The following is an 18,605-nucleotide window of genomic DNA, read 5'->3' on the forward strand; positions in this document are numbered from 1 at the left end:
GACTAAATATTTATTTGAGACATAGGTTATATTTAACTAAATTATTTTCAAAAACACAATGTTTGCTCTACGTAAACGCTAACGTTAGTTAGAGGCCCATTCATTATGCTAATGCTCAACATAACTGAGACTTAAAGATTTAGGAAATACATATTCTGGTATAACATCGACCAGTTACGCAAAAAGAAAAGGAAACCACCAATCTTGGTAGAAAAAATGAAATTCCAGATACAACTTAAGATACTCAAATATTTTGCAGATACCACAAGAGAACTCTACAAAATTTGATAAGAAACTCGTTTAGATATGCTGCTTTGTGCAGCGGAATTCATTGCCAGGAAATGTTAGAAAATGCTCCTATATCCTGCCAGGATATTCGGAATATGGCTCTGAAGTGTGGTCAACCTATACCATACATGGCACATTTTCTGTCCAGTTTGCCAGGAATCTTCCAGCTCATATACCAGCTAGAGGTTGTCCAGAGACGGGCAGCTCGTTGGATTAAGGATGACTGCCGTCAAACCTCCAGCTTCACAGACGTGTTACAATCTCTCAAACTTCGTTGCCTTGATCTCCGACGTATTGATAGTAGACTTTCCCTTATGTACAAAGTCCATGAATTAGTTGCCATCCCCAAAGAAGGCTTCTTAGCTCCACTCACTCGCTCAACACGCCACTTCCATTCCCTCAGTTACAAGATATTAACAGCAACTACAGATTAATTAAATTATTCTTTCTTCCCCAGAACAGTACATGTATCAATGGAATTATCTCCATCTTGCTTTGTCCACCTCCCAACCGATGAGAAGGTCAATGCAGCCATTTGCTGTTTTGACCATGTTTCATCTTAAACTGTCTGATAGCTGCTTTTATACTTTTACTATTATCAAGGCTATTTTTCCTTGCTTTTAACTATCTTTTTACATTTCAGTCTATTAATATTCTTTGTGTTTTGACGAGCCAAATGTCTACGTCCCTGCGAGTGGTTTGACATTAAGGTAGTATTAGCCAATTTAAAACTCTGATATCCTCCTGGAATTGCCAGGACAATAAATGCTTAGTGTGTAAAGGTTAACAAAAACCCGGCAGATTCATAATTCTTATCAAGTATATGATTATGTTTTTTTTTCAATGTACACTTTAGTTGTCACAGCACAGGAAAATATTTTTGTACGTTTATAAAGTTAGTGACGAAGACAATAAAAGGCTATTGCAACATGTTCATTGTTTTATCAAATCGAAAAGAAGGTTACAAAATGACTAAACATACTCTACATTTTAATTAAAATACATTTCAACAATTGCTGTGTGGGAATGGCCAACCCTCTAATGTTGTTAAAACTTGTGGCCCTACCGACCCTTTTGCCTCATATATAATCCGTATACACATGTATTTATGAAATTCTTCAATTTAGTTCGCCTTTTCCATGCATGTCTTGTAAATTTGTGTTACCATGTGAAGAAAGCAATAAAGTATAATTAAATTACAAAAAAATACCCAGCATCTTCGATGCAAACTTGGAAGCATATATTGATGATATAACATAACTTAAAATCATCCGCAGATATTCTTCTTTAAAATCATACATCAATAAAGCTTATAAATAAATATCTGGCATAAAAATGGCCTTTACTAAGCGGGAAAATGGCTCTATATACTAATATGGATTACGGTGGAATATCCGGCAAATTACTACCTGCATACCTGGTATACAGAGTGTGCTTGTTACATAATTAGCGAGCGCACCCGTCATGCACCTTATTTCATATGAGACACAGACGCAAGTACAAGAATGGTTTTGTGTTTTATTAGGCAATTTGGCATTGATACATTAAAATGTTGTTAAAATGGTTAAATACACAGTAGTAAAATAAACATTCAAAACACTAAACAAATTTAAAAAACAACGACAAACAACAACAACAAATAATTTAAACATATAAAACAGAAATAACGAAACAGTACTGGAACAAACTAGTTTTGTAAACGGAACACCAGTATCACACAAGAACGACTGAAACTGAAAATAAATAATATCAAAAATATAATATCGTGAAAATAAAAGAAGAAGAATGTAACATTATGCACATAAGATAAAAAAAATATTTGAAATGTAACATTTTTATATGAACATATTCATAAAACATCTTAAACGCATACAAATATAATAGTTCATCACAAATATACTTTTTAAAACAAATAATTTTTCACTGAATGCTATTAAGGAAGTTTGTTACCATGACATATGCTTTCCATGAGTAAATGTCAACATATCGATCTTTTCAACATCTAGAAAGAGCCGCTCACGTTCATATGTAATTCGCCTTCCGATAAAAAATAGAGTTCCTGGTTTTTATTAAAACATATCCAGTTCTTTACCATATAAAGAAAAAATAGTTAAAGCTATAATTTAATGTTCTTTTTACATTTTTGGCGTCTAATTTTGAAAGAATTTTTCGAACGACGCCATTTTGTTCATCTAAAGTAAAACGTAAAGTGAATGTAAATATTTTGAAACATTTCTCTCCGTTCCTCACAACATACTGTGGCACACGCAGCATACATTGTATATACAATGTATGTTACATGTTTAGCATATATATATAAGGCACATTGTATATTCTTTTTATTTAGTCACCATACATCTCTGCAGCAGACTCATAGATTGTATCATTCTTTAAAGTCTTGTTTAGCGCATTTCTATCTACCTGGCATTTAAGCTGGGGAAAAAGTTGAGATCAAGATATTGTAACAAAACCTGTCAAAATGCCATGATTCAATTGTAAAAGAATTTGAAAAGGATTAACTGCAGATCTTAAATCGGAGCCGGAAATCAATGAAACGTTTTTGGTAAGTACGAAAAGAGATTCACGACATCTCCAAAACGTCGGTAATCATGTACAGACGCAGTGGTCCAGTGGTAACTCTGTCTAGCTACAAAACCAAGGGCTGTGAGTTCGATTCCCCTCTCCTCCAACATTACTAACTTTGGGATAGAGTCCCGTGTATATGTCTTTACACCTGGCACGCTAAGAACCAGGGAAGCTTCTGAAATCTTGTCGTATTCTTCCACTATCATTAATAACAGTCTTCTGGAGGAAAAGTCAATATTTTGCGGCAAGATCTTCTTACACAGCCGTTTTAATGTAAACAAAAATCCAGGAAATGTCGTCACACAAGTCCCACCTTCTTTCTAGTTGAAACAGCAATAATGATAACCACACTGAAAAATATCGCTACTCCCTGAAAAGAATAAAAAATGCCATTTTAAGATTTATATCGGCTCGACATCTAAGGGGAATATACAATAAAGTGTGTTTGCTAACACCTTATATTTATCTGCATGGGTTTCAGTGTTAAAAGTTCTGACAGATTATTTTGCTGTGTTTAAAACGTCTTACAATAATAGGTGATGTGGCGACTTTCCAGCTTTTAATGGTGAAAAAAAAAACCCACGTGCGCTTCCGGCACGGACGGGTACCTTGCTAGAACCAGCCAGCTGTGCGGCTTCCTCATATTAAAGAATTCTACACAAAATCGAAGTTTCAAGCTAACAATCAGATGAGGGGCAAGTGATTCGAAGTCAGCGACCTTAACCACTCGGCCACGGAGGTTCTAAAGTGTCAGTAGAAGCAACGAAAAACATTCGATACATCAATGAGATTAAACTAAAGCTCTACAGCTGTGATTAGGCTTCATAAATGCAATTAATAGCTGATTCACATATGCTGTGCCGCTGGGACTTTAAAGTAGAAATATCAAAAATCAATTTTGACAGTTTTGAGACAAGAAATTCCGAAACATTTCATTATGTAATTCTTCTGATACTCAGCCCCCACCCCCACTGCTTATATCAGGTACTATAACTCTTGCATATTAGTCTAACAATATAGAAAGCAAATGATTTACTTTTAGAAATATTTATGGGCTCAACCATCAGGCTGTATTCCTTTCATAGAAAAGGTAGGAGTTTGTGACAATATATTCATTTTCCTATCTGAGATATATTTATGTGCATATATACAATACCCAATTACATATTCTGTAATACATAAGTTACAGCAGAAGTCAACAAATTTATCGAACATTCCTCGCTTCAGTAAGATACAATCAGCGTTCGGGTATCAACTATATAATAATGTATGATGAGACCTACCTCTATGATGCAGATGATCGTTATTATCGAGATGGCAGCGGATGCTAGTCGTGTAAATATTTCATCAAATATATCATAACAACCCTGAAAAACACACAATCCTATGTTTAATAACAAAATTTACAGTGTATGATTTATAGGCAAAATGTTCTAGGCCATGATGTTGATCGTTTCCATGCTGCATTTTTGCAGCAATAATACAGAATTTGTCCAACATTTTTTTTTCATTTCCGTAGTTTAAAACCAAAGGACAGTTCTATTTCATGAAAAGATGCAATATCAACAACTAAACGAAAGAAAAAAAAACCCCAAAAAACAAAAACACGGGCTTTTACGCAAAAAGGAATTTACTTACGTTCATTCAATACCATAAAAATACAAGAACGAACATGTACGTGTAACTAGTGTAATATACTATGAGTATATTAATTTTAAGTGATTTCATTGTCACAATACGACACACACTCTCCTGACATATGGTCACTTGTATGTGCGTATACAGTGTGCCCATACCACGTGACTTTGACGTCATTTTATGGCTAAGACGACAAGCCAAATTCCGTCGATTCGATTCTTCAAAGTGGCGTAAGTTCTTTACTTCTTGATCAAATATGACCAAATCAAGCGCAGGCTAAGGAAAAAATTGAGTACTTCACTCACAAGTAAGCGGTTTTATCAACAGATGAACAGTTTTGGCCTGAAAACGGGAAAACTGTTTTGTTTAGAGAAAATGAGCATGGTAAGACGGCAAGCAAGGGCCCTTTTTGACAGAAAAACGGATGATTGTACACATCAGAGGTGTCGCACGTATTACCGATTCACAGGAATTTAATGCCGGCTCTGTTGGAGGCCTTAATTGACAAAAATGTAGCCGAATTATTTAAAAACTTTTTAAAAATCCAAAATACGCTAAGACGGCAAGTCCGCTAAGACGGCAAGTCATTTTTTATAGTAATATCGTCTATGGAGTCGCACTTCTCTATAAGCGGTCACTGGATGTTTAGCAATAGTAGATCATTCTACTTCTTGTCAAAACTATAGGTAAACATCAAAGAACCGTTATATAAGTGAAGCCATATGATGTTTTGAACTACCTTATATGCCTTTTTTTGTACAGTTGCTAAATTGTGAGGCTTAATAGATAAATTAAACGAGAATTCTGATTTGCTCTAGCAGGATTGGCATATAGGTGAGAACTGTTCTAGAAAGGTTAAGAATTCAAAAGCTACACATGTATACCATCTTGGATGTACCTCTGCGTGTCGGTATTTAAGATTAAAGTATGTTAAAGCGGTTCGAAAACTAAAGAATAAATATACAGTATGCAGCAGGCAACAACAAATAATACACATTTTTGACCTAATCAATACTACTTTATATGTTCACAAGTCTGTTGTTCATATGTTTGAGTGAATGTTTTCTTGACAAATCGTTACGTATTAAAAATAAGGCTACTTATTAAGAACAGCCATTCTGTCGACTTCCACAAATCAAAAACACAATTTTCAGATATATAGAATAATGTTTTGACAAATAAGAATCTTATGCTTAACTCAGTCTATAAGCTAGAAGACATGCTTTAAAAAGTATTTCTATGTAGCTGTGTTCAAAGTATTGAGTAGAATAGAAAAATCTTATTTTTTCCCCAAAATTTAACACGATATCACATATTAAAATAGAAATGGAAACTCCACAGGTCGCTCAACACAACAAAAACGAAAATGTTGCAGGCTAGGTTTAATTAAGCCTGTTCGTGGATGGTAGTGGAAATGCATGCTACCGTCCAAGTCCTCTAGCCCCGGCTTGACCAGAGCTCAACATTTACACATGTTAAAAGTACAAAAAGCAATTTAGAGACATCCGCAGATGTATTCAAACGATGATGAACATGGAACCTTCACGTGATACACGTAGGAAGGGGATCTGAGGTTATGGAACCTGCGTTTCACAGGAACAGTCAAAAGACAAAATTAAAAAGCAGACACCATATCCAAGGGGTGATTAAACAATACCCAAGGCTATGAAAGCGGGAGTATTGGAAACACCCACAAATACACCAACTTTCACAATTCTTGGAGAAAGGGTTGTATAATTCTACACATTTCTGCAAAATCAACTACTTGTTTAGCCGAGCCTAATAAAATAAAATGTACTGATGTCACGACTTAACGACGTGTGAAGTTTCCACTTTTTTCTATTTTAAGTAATCTTGACACCAAAACATTAAAAATGTTGCAACCCTACTTCTTTAATTCATGGGTTGTTGTCTTTAAACTCCACTACCTTGTTAAAATGTTTGTACAAACGACCGACCCTGCTTCAACAACAGTAGAAGTCAGTGGGGTCCGCCAAACTGGAAACTACCTCAAGATCCTGCTGTTTCGACTTCCATGCAGTTTTGAGATAAGAAAAAGAACTATACACATGAAAATCATCGGGAGAAGACGCAAATGCCCCGTTGATATGCTTTGATTCAATTTTGCTTAAAAGAAATCAAACAGTTTCATTTATCGGGCACACATACTTAGAAACTTCACATCAGGCAAACATCAACATTTGATATACTAAGATAAGATTTATTAATTGAGTCGGAAAGTCAAATTACAAGTAACATTAGCTCTGATGAGATTTTTAACCGACTAGGAATTCTCGTTATGTACTGTTATGATTCTATTTTGCTTCATAATCTATTTTAAAAACTCTGTAGCTTTTACTCTGTTTTATTAACGTTTATCAAAATGACAACTTTCATGTAAATTTTTCAATTCAGTAACAATTATAATAATCCGGGACTGATGTAATGTTGTTAAAAGTCATAGTAAAGTACCCCTAACATCTAAATGTATTCAGTATTTGCAAGGGATGTCAATTATTTGTCTTGTAAGTATTAATATAGGTTATTACATTAAATATCGAGACAAATAGGTAAGTTAACCAAACGTGTACTTGCATCACGACCATTTTCCTTAAAGCCCTGCTCCCATCCTACCTTTTAACTTGAATTGTCACTGAAAAAGCATGAAAATCCTGACTATGAACAGTGACGTCTGTCAAAATAGAGTCTATTGTATATGAAATACCTGTGGTTTTGCGTGCTAAAGGTTGGCACGTGGCCGTTAACTGTTACCTATTGTAATCATGGGTTGCATACACACAAAAGAATGTGAATAGCCGCGGAGCAGGGCTTTTACCTGTAACGTGTAGCTTTCCATGTAACAGTGGAGCACTGTAGCAATTAATATACTACATATATAATTATTTATAAAAAGGAAATCTTAAACAAATATTCTGACTCAGCCTTACAGAGATTTTAAAACGATAAAGCAAAATGTTAAATAATAACTAATATGAATCAGTCGTTATAAAAGCTGTACAAAAATAAGGGTAAAATAAGAATAAAGGGAAGTAATTCAGAAAGAAAATCTATTTTTAAATTAAATAAAGCAGTTTATAATTTAACTTACTCATACACAGCGATCTCCCTTGTCATTCGAATCAGGACAGGTAGAAAAAATCGCATACAGATCTATATCCTATACAACTAGAAAAGATTCAATCAAAATGCCTGGTCGTCTAATGCGGTTGCATTATGGTATTAGGATAACTACAGTCTTTCGTTATACGTTTTGTATTTTTTCATTTTTAAAATTTCTATCAGTTTTCTGCATCGAGAATAACTTACCTTCAACTATCTATCCGGATAACGATTAAACTTTTATACTCCAGTTTGAACTTATTACTTTACAATTGTGATGAATACAACGACATTAGCAGCAATGGCATATCGAACATTGAAGTTTAGGTTCAATTTAAAAAAAACCTACTGATTTAATCTTTTCATGAAAAGAGTTTTTTCGTTTCGCCAATACTATAGAGTTCAACTTTCTGATTTCAATAAAATCAAAGAAAATCAATTAATGTTTCGCCAGATTGTTTGTATTTTCCCGAAAACTAAGAATTAAATATTTTAAAAAATCGTACGTAATAACAAACAGTGAGAGTTCTTCTTCATATTCTCCGTTTACTGCCGCATAATTAACGAGAAAGTTATAGAAATATCAAGATGTCACTGACTTTTAGTTCAATGTGAGAAGTTAATGTCACGCCGTATTAAAACATCTGCGAGTTCTAATATTGCTTTTTAAAAGCTTTTGCGATTGTAAATTTATATCTGCTATACGTTAGAAATATGAGCTGGAGTTGCATGTATTTCTAACGTCATTACCTAATAGCTCATCAATCTGAGCCTGCATGAACTTTTTTTTGTCTTTGCGACTGTAGTTACCACTATGCTTTTAAGCATTGCAGAACATAGTCAAAAGTTATGACACGATTTATGTTAGATGACGCTTAACCACGGAATGTTGCACAATTACGAATGTGCAACCATATACTGAAGATAAAATGTACTTGCGTCTTAGCAAAGGGAATTGCCAACTTAACTTATTCATGCAGTGATGTTTGAAAATTTTAGATAATCTAATGAATTACATCCCTACAGTTAATTCCGGATCGTATTAGAGAATCGATGGTAGCAAGGATCTGTCAAAAGGCTTTGCAGCCTTTAGCCGACTCAAATGTTCGATCAAAAAATAGCTGTTTTATTATGACGAGTGCAAAATGTTTATGATAATAGAGAACGTTTCTTAGTTTTGAATATATTTTTCATGGCACTTTTTTGCGCATTTGTCACGTACTGAGGTTATTCGGAATGTTAAAGGATTTCTTCGCTTTCATAAATTACGTCAGTACGTGATGGATCACGACTTAAAAACACATAATTTTTAATACGAAATGACCGCATTCTTTAACCTTTTTATTTAACATATGTACTGAAAATATCAACGATGTAATAATGTTCAAAAAACCTAGAATATCTGTACGTGCCGAAAACGGGCAAAACACTTAATTTGGTATTTAAATTTTTTCATTGCAAAATGGTTGGCGATATTTTGCAAGTTCTGGACTCGGTACTATTATAGTCTCTACCAGTTTCGTGGTTCAACTTAAATGCATTTAGCAACATCCGATGTGATACTGTCATGTTCGATGCAGTCGGTATTTCAATAGATAGTGTTCAATGTAACCACACAAATCGTTGATGTATGGTCCAAAGTTAATTAAAATAAAGTTTTACCTTAAGAGATAACAGTGAGATAAACCGCCATAATATTTTGCCAGCACTGTGATTTAAGGTAGAAGTGAAAATGATCAATGAATGTCACTGAACTTCATGTAAGTGTTCATTGAAGGTTCCATGTTCACCGCCGTTTGAAAACATCTGCGGATGTCTCTAAATTGCTTTTTGTACTTTTAGCATGTGTAAATGTTGAGTTCTGCTCAACCCGGGGCTAGAGGGCGTGGACGGTAGCATGCATTTCCACTGCCGTCCATGAACAGGCTCAGTCAAACCGAGCCTGCAACATTTTCGTTTTTGTCGTGTTGGGCGATCTGTAAAGTTTCCACTATTTTATAAGCATTGATAGAACATAGTCAAAATGTTATTGACGGACGGATTGATAGAAGGATGGACGGCCTGTAACCACGGAAGTGTTGAATTACGTAAGTTGGTGCAACCAGGTATATCTAATAAAAATGACTTGCCGTCTTAGCGGACTTGCCGTCTTAGCATATTTTGGATTTTTAAAAAGTTTTTAAATAATTCGGCTACATTTTTGTCAATTAAGGCCTCCAAGAGAGCCAGCATTAAATTCCTGTGAATCGGTAATACGTGCGACTTCTTTGATGTGTACAATCATCCGTTTTCTGTCAAAAAGGGCTCTTGCTTGCCGTCTTACCATGCTCATTTTCTCTAAACAAAACAGTTTTCCCGTTTTCAGGCCAAAACTGTTCATCTGTTGATAAAACCGTTTACTTGTGAGTGAAGTACTCACTTTTTTCCTTAGCCTGCACTTTATTTGGTCATATTTGATCAAGAAATAAAGAACTTACGCCACTTCGAAGAATCGAATCGACGGAATTTGGCTTGCCGTCTTAGCCATAAAATGACGTCAAAGTCACGTGGTATGGGCACACTGTATAAGAGACACATACAGCTGTTTTATATATTTCATTATTTGTTAGCCACAACTTTTCTTTGTATGTCCGAGGTCCATTTTTTATTGTGCTCAGCACATAAAGTGATACCTAAAATATTAGTTATTAATAATGTATCAACATGGGAAACCGTGTAATATCCCTCTAGCGGACTGAGACAGCACTGTTATATACCACTGTAATTTGTTTATTTAAATATATTTGAATTAAGCAAACTCGACTCGAGCAATGCTTATATTCGGTACCGTGCGGACTATTACTAATAACCTCTTATCCAAGTTTTGAAATACGATTTCTTAAGCAGTTTGAAACAGAACATACCGACGTGTGATAGCTGTTCATGTTTACTGTGCAGTCGGTATTGTTGTAGTTCAGATAGTTTTCAACTGTAACATCATGGCAGCATGATGCAGGTATGACGTCACTTCCGTGATCCCCGGATGACCACCATATTGTTGGCAATGTCTGAAAGTCGTTGTGCGCCATAGTAACAGGATCAACACCGCAGCAACCAAACTGCCATAAATATTTAATTAATTAGCATCTTTTTAATTACATTTTATTCTAAATATGTTCATTCAATCGTAAATACATATAGAGTTAAACAGGTCTCTTATCTGGAAGGTAGTCCGGCTTCGGACGTTTGATATGTTGTTACCTGTACAGACACAGGGATAGGGTCTAAAGATAGTACACCCCCGTTGTTAGAGTCGAACAGCGGAGTTATGCGCAAGGTAGCTTACTGTTTACTCTCTGGCGTTTTTGCAGGGAAGTCACTTAGTAGCGTGTGTTTATATCTATGAAGTGACTGTATGACTCCACGAAAAAGGATATTTATATTTCATGTATATTCTAATCTGAATTAATGATTGTTCTTCTTTTATAGTCATGCCCTAATCTTCTGTTTTCTCGCTTAGATAAAAAGGAACGGTTCAGACGTAGGTGTGCGTTTTGAATTTTATTACGTTTTTATATAATGTCAAAATAAAGAACATTGAATCATTGCGGTTTTAACCACATCTAAACGTCGTACATGTATTTAGTTTGCTATACTAATGTTACGTCTGGTAAGCCGTTCCATCAATTAAGCTATTAATCTAGTAATTAATCCAGGGTATTGAAGTATAAACAGCTCTATTGTCTGTATAAAAAGTTATCTTGACTTACAAAAATAAAGATGAAGTCCCATCCTAATGAGTATACGTCTGCTACTGCTGACCCTTTATATTCCTTTAACAATTTCTCAAACCAGCCTCTTAAAGTGTTATCAACCTGAAAAGTTTGGAGGCAATTAAAATATTCGATTTCATAATAAAACCTAATCTAAATAAAAAGGAAAGTATCCGAGAGAAACTCAAAAAAGATTTCAACTTTTAACTCGTTTCTGTAAAAACATATGCACATCCTTTTCGCTAAATATGGTGATCAGCATTTGATTTTGCACAAGTCTTTGCCAGGCGAGCTATTGGTGATGGCCCAAAAATGTGTCGAACAAGCAGAAACTGTTTAGATGTAACGTGAAAGACTTTTGATTCATTTCACCGTTATCTAACATGCAAGCATGAATTGATAAAAAATTACCACATCTAGGACTTTGGAAATACTTGTTACCTTTTCTAGAAGGTCAATCCAGAGGGATAGTGCGTAAAGCTCGACGATAATACATATAATTACTATCACCATATACTGCAAATACACAAAAATACATAATTAATGTCATTGTATACTGTAAATACACAAAAATACATAATGACTACCACCTTATACTGAAGCTACAAAACTATACATAGAGGATATTCGTTAATTTTCGTCGATACGACAATTATCCGTCACTGCAAAGGGAGACAACCAATATTTTCACGAACATTAAAGTTGATACAGAGTTTGTCAGGAATATACATAACCAGTTGTTCGGGTAACTGGGCAGATTTAATCTGGATGGATATTTGCTATTTAATTACAAATTAATATGATATGTAATATTTAAACTTTGAAATTACTTTCTTAAATGTTGACATATTTTGTGAAATAGTTAATGATGTTGTATGGGATATGAAATTCAACGCTCAAAAGTCAATCGAAATGTAAATCCCAATCGGGAGTCGGGGGTATTCAAAAAAGGTTTTATGTTTTGTCAAAAAACAAAAGATCTTCCCCTTTAAAATTGCAGATGAAACTATACTCTTCTTTATAATTCAATTCACGTCTTCATGAATAAAACCAAATCCATCATTTTCTAACTTTGTTAAACTAGTCTAAAGAACATTAACTAAGTTAAGCAAGATCACTCAAGATAGATAGGGTAATGAGGGTCTACCCACCAAAATTAATAGTATTCTTAATGTAAAGAACGCTCCCACTCCACCAATGAGTGATGTCACGATTGCAAATACGCCACACAAGATGACGGCAACAATAATTGCATTGATGAGTTGTTTCAGGGTAAATGTTCCAAACTCCACCAGATCTAGCAGGTTCATAATGTCCTCATGCTTGTCAATTTCTTTATCCAACCGGTCTGCTATGATTATGACGCCAATACCTAGAAGCTAAAAATGATTGATAGTCGTCAAAGTTTAGAATATGAGCGGTAAGCGCTACCAGTAGAGTTCATTCGAAAACTGAATTTGTCTGGAATACATGTTTTGAGTTTAGAGCCGTTTTCCATCAGTATTTAAGCTGTTTACGGTGGACAGTTAAAGCTAACCAGCTTTCCTGGTTTCTATACCAGTACTAACCTCGGCATTTCTCTGCCAGTAACTCAGTAACCAGCTTCTCCACATGAATCAGAGGTGGAAGACGAATGATTTCAGACACAATGTATTTTTACCAATCAGCAATACATGTATCAAAATAATGGTAGCATTGTAACTTGTGAAGTTTACTTTTGGATAGGCTCGTTGCAAAGTAATAGCGGACCTTTAAAATGAGCCATGTTATGGTGGTCGATTTTTTTTAAATGTAAGTTTTCACGTTATTTGTGTTCTTAAGTACAGGAGATCGAAATTTTCCGTAAAAACAAACAAAGAAAAACAACATTCGACATGTTCTGCTGCTTTTTGTAAACTTTGCCAGGATACAATACAGTCTAACCTACTTGTACATATAAAACATTTCAGAGTGTGTTTATGGATGGTTTCTCATGGCAAATTCTTTGATTTTGAGGTGGTCTTCGTATAAATATGTCTGTAAGATTGCATATATGTATACTACTGGGAATATTAACAAAAAACACTACCTAAGCGGTTGTACAGGTCTATCTCCGAGTAAGTCACTGAAGTATTATTTCTTACATATTTCTGAGTAGATTACATGGAATTCTGACATTTTTTAAGAATTTGAATAAGGATTAGAGTAGAAGAAATAATACATACCAGGAAGACTAGGTTGATTAAACACAGAACGACTATTCCCAGATTGGCGAGGAATGATAAAATGGAATTGTCCGGGCCGGACTGGAACTGTTTCCGCATGCACGCCATTGGGTTCACCTGGTTGACTACGCTATCAACTTGGTTAAACTGTAAGTTAAAACATATAGAGCTACAGTCACACATACGGATATGTCCGTGCGTTGAGGTACGGTGCGGATAGGACTAGTCTGTGGGTGTTTAACTACAGAGCAGTACGTCTTAGTACGGGAAAAATGGTGAGAAACAGAAAACAAACAAAACAATACAGGACGCGAGTAAGTACGGATAGGTACGAGGTACTACGTTGAATTACGTTTGACTGCGCCTTGCAACTTGCCCAGCGCACGGACGGGTCTGCGGCAAACTACGTTCGGCTACGGCGAGGTACGTAACAGCACGGATAACTACGTTTAAGTACGTTTAACTACGGATGAATAAGTTTCAGCCAAGTTGGACTAAAGTCACGCTCAAATGGCTACGGTTCGCACAAACTTTTGTGCATGTTCAAAAGTTGGAGAAACTTGCAAGTTTGGAATAAGTTTTGAATACGTTTTGATCACGTTTTGGTACGGATTAATACGAATGACTGCTCTGAGGTACGGCTCAGGTACGGATCGATACGGATTACTATGTTTCGGTCCGTAGCTAGACGTAGCTATTCGCGCCGTATGTGTGACTGGGGTATTACAAAGCGAGGTGCATGCAAAACACTGTAATTTCGCTTCAGATATGTACGTATGCATTGAATACACCTTTATATAATTCTCAAAGGCCTCATGAATTACTATAATCCAATGCAAATTTTAATAGAAAACCGTTCAATAACACAAATTAATGACAAGCTCATGTTGAAGTTGCAATAACAGTGCACTTGGCTTTTGAATTCGTGCAATAAATGCACTTACTAAAGTAAGGCTGATTATAACGTAACGATCGACTTCAAACTTGTGACAGCGAGTGGGGCAAAAAACATAGCATAATGTAAATTGTATCGATGGGGCATCGATTTCGCTCTGGATAAAGATTTTCAAAGAATCAGACACCCCTGGTCTTGATGAAAAATGTTCGTTTCTATACTTGTTCTGTAAATGATATTTATAGTTTCGTGCAAAGCTGAAGGAAAAGATTTTTTTTAAAAGTGGTTTCTGGTGGGTTTTCAAAATAAAAGAGTCATATCCACTGCATGGGCCTCGGAGACAAGTGGTTATTTAAGTATGATAATGTGGTATTCAATATTAATAAATGGAAATAAGGGAGTATTCTACGGAATCCTGTTGGGGCCATTTATAATGTCACCGTCGCGTTTGCGGGGTCGACACACGACAACGCGAAGTGACATAGCGACATTACGAAATGACACCCGATAATCGCAAACGACGGCGACAATCCCAAACGACAATGTCGCGGTATCCACTTTGAAATGTCGCCTTTCAAAAGCACGATATATCGCGATGTTACTTCGCGTTGTCGAGCGTCGTTTCGCATTGTCGCTATGTCACTTCGTATTGTCGCGATGTAACTTCGCGTTGTCGTGTGTCGACCCTGCAAACGCGACGGCGACATTTTCAAACGACATGCGATAATCACAAACGACGCTCGACAACGCGAAGTGACATTTTCCAGATGTCGTATCGTATGTCGCGTGTCGCGGGTTTGGGTGAGGGTCGACGCGCGACAATTCCAAACGATACACGACACGCGAAGTGACACTCGACAATACGAAGCGACATTTTCATAATGTCGTATCGCATGTCGCCCATCTACCGGTGAAAGGGTAAAATCAAAAGCTGTATTTCCGTACTTTTCCGTACGGAAAAAGTCCGTGTTTTTCATTAACTTCAAATAATTGTAGAATGTTCCAAACACAAGATAATAACTTTTATAAATTAAATTCAAACATTATCTAAACGGATATGTAATTGTATAATTTTACCGCCGACGGTTTCGTCGGAGGACCGTCTCAAAATGTATCAGTTTTCGTGAAAATATGCATACTTCTTCATATATTAAATAGAGGGGTGGTCCTTGTCTGAGGAGACATATCTTTATAATCTGATGTCCGATTTTAATAAATGGTACTTTGTTGCAAAGGGCAAGCCAGTACCAAAAGAAAAGAGTCAGGTTCGAACCCGATCGGCTAGGGGTCAAGGTCATAGGTCAAATTTAATGACTTGGCTTTACATTTAAGCTGCTTACAAGTCCATATGAGGCCATCAGAGCTCTGGACAGGTATCAGACAATGATCAAACTTTTGTTATATGTGGTAGGGTGCTGGCCAAGACTAAGCTGACTCGACCCGGGGAGCCATGAAAATTGCTCCAATGGTGTCATTGGACTCAGTGAAGGTAGTGCTTGGGTTTTCAGGACCGTCTTGACTGCTCTGACAAGTTCATATTTTGAGAATATTACCGGATTTTGACCATGACCCCTAGCCGACCGGGTTCGAACCTGACGTGGCCTCTTTTCTCTAGGTACTGGCTTGCCCTTTGCAACAAGGTATCATTTATTAAAATCGGACATCAGGTTATGAAGATATGGCTCCTCAGACAAGGACCACCTCTCTTTTTAATATATGAAGTATGCATATTTTCACGAAAAATGATACATTTTGAGACGGTCCTCCGACGAATAACGAAAGTTATTTCATTAAAATATCTTGTGTTTGGAACATTCTACAATTAATTAAAATTAATGAAAACATGGACATTTTACGTACGGAAAAGTACGGAAATACAGCTTTTTATTTTACACTTTCACCGGTAGACGGGCGACATGCGATACGACATTATGAAAATGTCGCTTCGTATTGTCGAGTGTCACTTCGCGTGTCGTGTATCGTTTGGAATTGTCGCGCGTCGACCCTCACCCAAACCCGCGACACGCGACATACGATACGACATCTGGAAAATGTCACTTCGCGTTGTCGAGCGTCGTTTGTGATATCGCATGTCGTTTGAAAATGTCGCCGTCGCGTTTGCAGGGTCGACACACGACAACGCGAAGTGACATCGCGACAATACGAAGTGACATAGCGACAATGCGAAACGACGCTCGACAACGCGAAGTGACATCGCGATATATCGTGCTTTTGAAAGGCGACATTTCAAAGTGGATACCGCGACATTGTCGTTTGGGATTGTCGCCGTCGTTTGCGATTGTCGGGTGTCACTTCGTAATGTCGCTATGTCACTTCGCGTTGTCGTGTGTCGACCCCGCAAACGCGACGGCGACATTATAAATGGCCCAAACAGGATTCCGTAGTATTCAGTGTGGGTTTCACTCATGGATGGATTTTCCCTGAGTCATTGTTTATAATCGCAACATGGTCATTATATATTCAATTACAGGCATGTCAGAAAATGTAATAGTAGGGAATTAAGTTTATGGTTATTTTGATTACATGTATACATTCTCGATTATACAAACATGTTTGACCTGGTGTTGTCTTTATTTTTGCGCTTTTTATCAAAATAAAATCGTGTTAAAAAAAAAAAACAATTATGATAAGGGTACTGTTTGAAATGACATCGGAATTCAGAATTTCTACTATATGGTAATTTTTAAACGTAATATATGTAGTTTTATCCTAAACCCCATTTTTATATGGAAAGTATATGTTATAAACCTAATAAAATATGTAACAAGATCCTTTGGAAGCCTATAACGCAACCAAGCAACATACTGAAAGCAGATTAAGTTTGACTGAGTCTGTTGATGAGACGTAATGGAATGTACAACACCCCACACGCCCACTAGCACTATCTATGCAAATGTTTCTTCTTTTATTTTGCATGAATACGTTCACTCGTTATGTTTGATATATATATTAAAAGGCTCAGCTATCGGTCTTAATTAACAGCATTTTAAGGCGTTTCATAACACTGTCACGCTCCGTACAAGTTAAACGACGAATCAGTATGAATAATTAATTATCATAAACATTTACATACGTGCTGGTGCATGTTTGCTATTTATAAACATACATTTACATAAACAGAAGCAAGTAATCTTACCTTGTATCAAAATTGGTGTCCTGGTTTACTCCAATACATGTCTGGCAATAATCTGTGTTAAACGTTTTAACCGTACTAGTAAAACCTCCGATTTATAATCATATACTATAGGTAAAGATTTACCAATATTTCAATATTGATAGTTGGCACTGTTAATGGTCACAGGTATACAATAATCATTTATAATGTAATGGTCATTGAAAATTCGCTCTATATACATGAATACACATAAAGATCTCCCGCATTTGAAAAAAAGATTAAATGAGATAATACGAAATTGAATCATTTTAAACCCGTATTTATTTTGGCTTAAAAGTCAGAAATATTGTAACTCCACAAAGTTTTCCAGGTTTAAAAACTTGCGTAACTTCATAAATGGTTCCTTTGTATAAAAGGTAAATTGCATTTAACCAACATATTATTATATTTTTTCATTTTTTCATGGTCACAAATTGGTTGCAAATCATGTAAAAAATACGTTTTTTATGCAAAAATATGCGATAAATTTGAGTATTTTGTTAATTGCCTATTTTTTGACAGGTGTGCCTACTCTTCTCTCTCTTTTTGTTTTGAAAACATAACTTTGAAGACTCATTTTTGACTCTCTAAAAAGATTCTCTGTATTGTCGGAAAATGTTCAGAATTATTCTTACATAATAAATCGTAATTCAGCATCCAAACAAATTTACAAATAACTGAATTGGCCTACCTCACAACATGGTATTGATTCATGCTTGACAATAAATCGATAAAATTGGAGGAATATGATAGGAAACATAACTTTAAAGGTCAGAGACCACAAATTAAAAAAATGCAATAAAAGTGTAGAATTTATCACATGTGAACAAGGTCAGACATAGTCAATTATTTTACAGGTCAGAGACCACAAATTAAAAATTGCAGGGTACTAATTATAGATAAAAAGTATAGTAATTATAGATAAAAAGTATAGAAGTTATTACCTG

At 35.7% G+C, this 18,605-nt stretch overlaps 1 protein-coding gene across 1 annotated transcript; it reads right to left on the minus strand.

Annotated features, from left to right (window-relative positions):
- Positions 1-1,792: 1,792 nt before the first annotated feature.
- Positions 1,793-17,971, minus strand: LOC123534248 (tetraspanin-18-like). Its single transcript, XM_045316416.2, has 8 exons — positions 17,641-17,971; positions 13,589-13,735; positions 12,536-12,763; positions 11,826-11,900; positions 11,382-11,486; positions 10,536-10,730; positions 4,158-4,241; positions 1,793-3,244 (listed from the first exon to the last, which is right to left on the minus strand). Exons 2-8 carry the CDS (start codon positions 13,694-13,696, stop codon positions 3,173-3,175), a joined length of 867 nt encoding a protein of 288 aa, XP_045172351.1. The 5' UTR covers positions 13,697-13,735; positions 17,641-17,971; the 3' UTR covers positions 1,793-3,172.
- Positions 17,972-18,605: the final 634 nt, after the last annotated feature.

Source organism: Mercenaria mercenaria, chromosome 12 (assembly GCF_021730395.1).
Source record: "Mercenaria mercenaria strain notata chromosome 12, MADL_Memer_1, whole genome shotgun sequence".
Taxonomy (NCBI): Eukaryota; Metazoa; Mollusca; class Bivalvia; order Venerida; family Veneridae; genus Mercenaria; species Mercenaria mercenaria.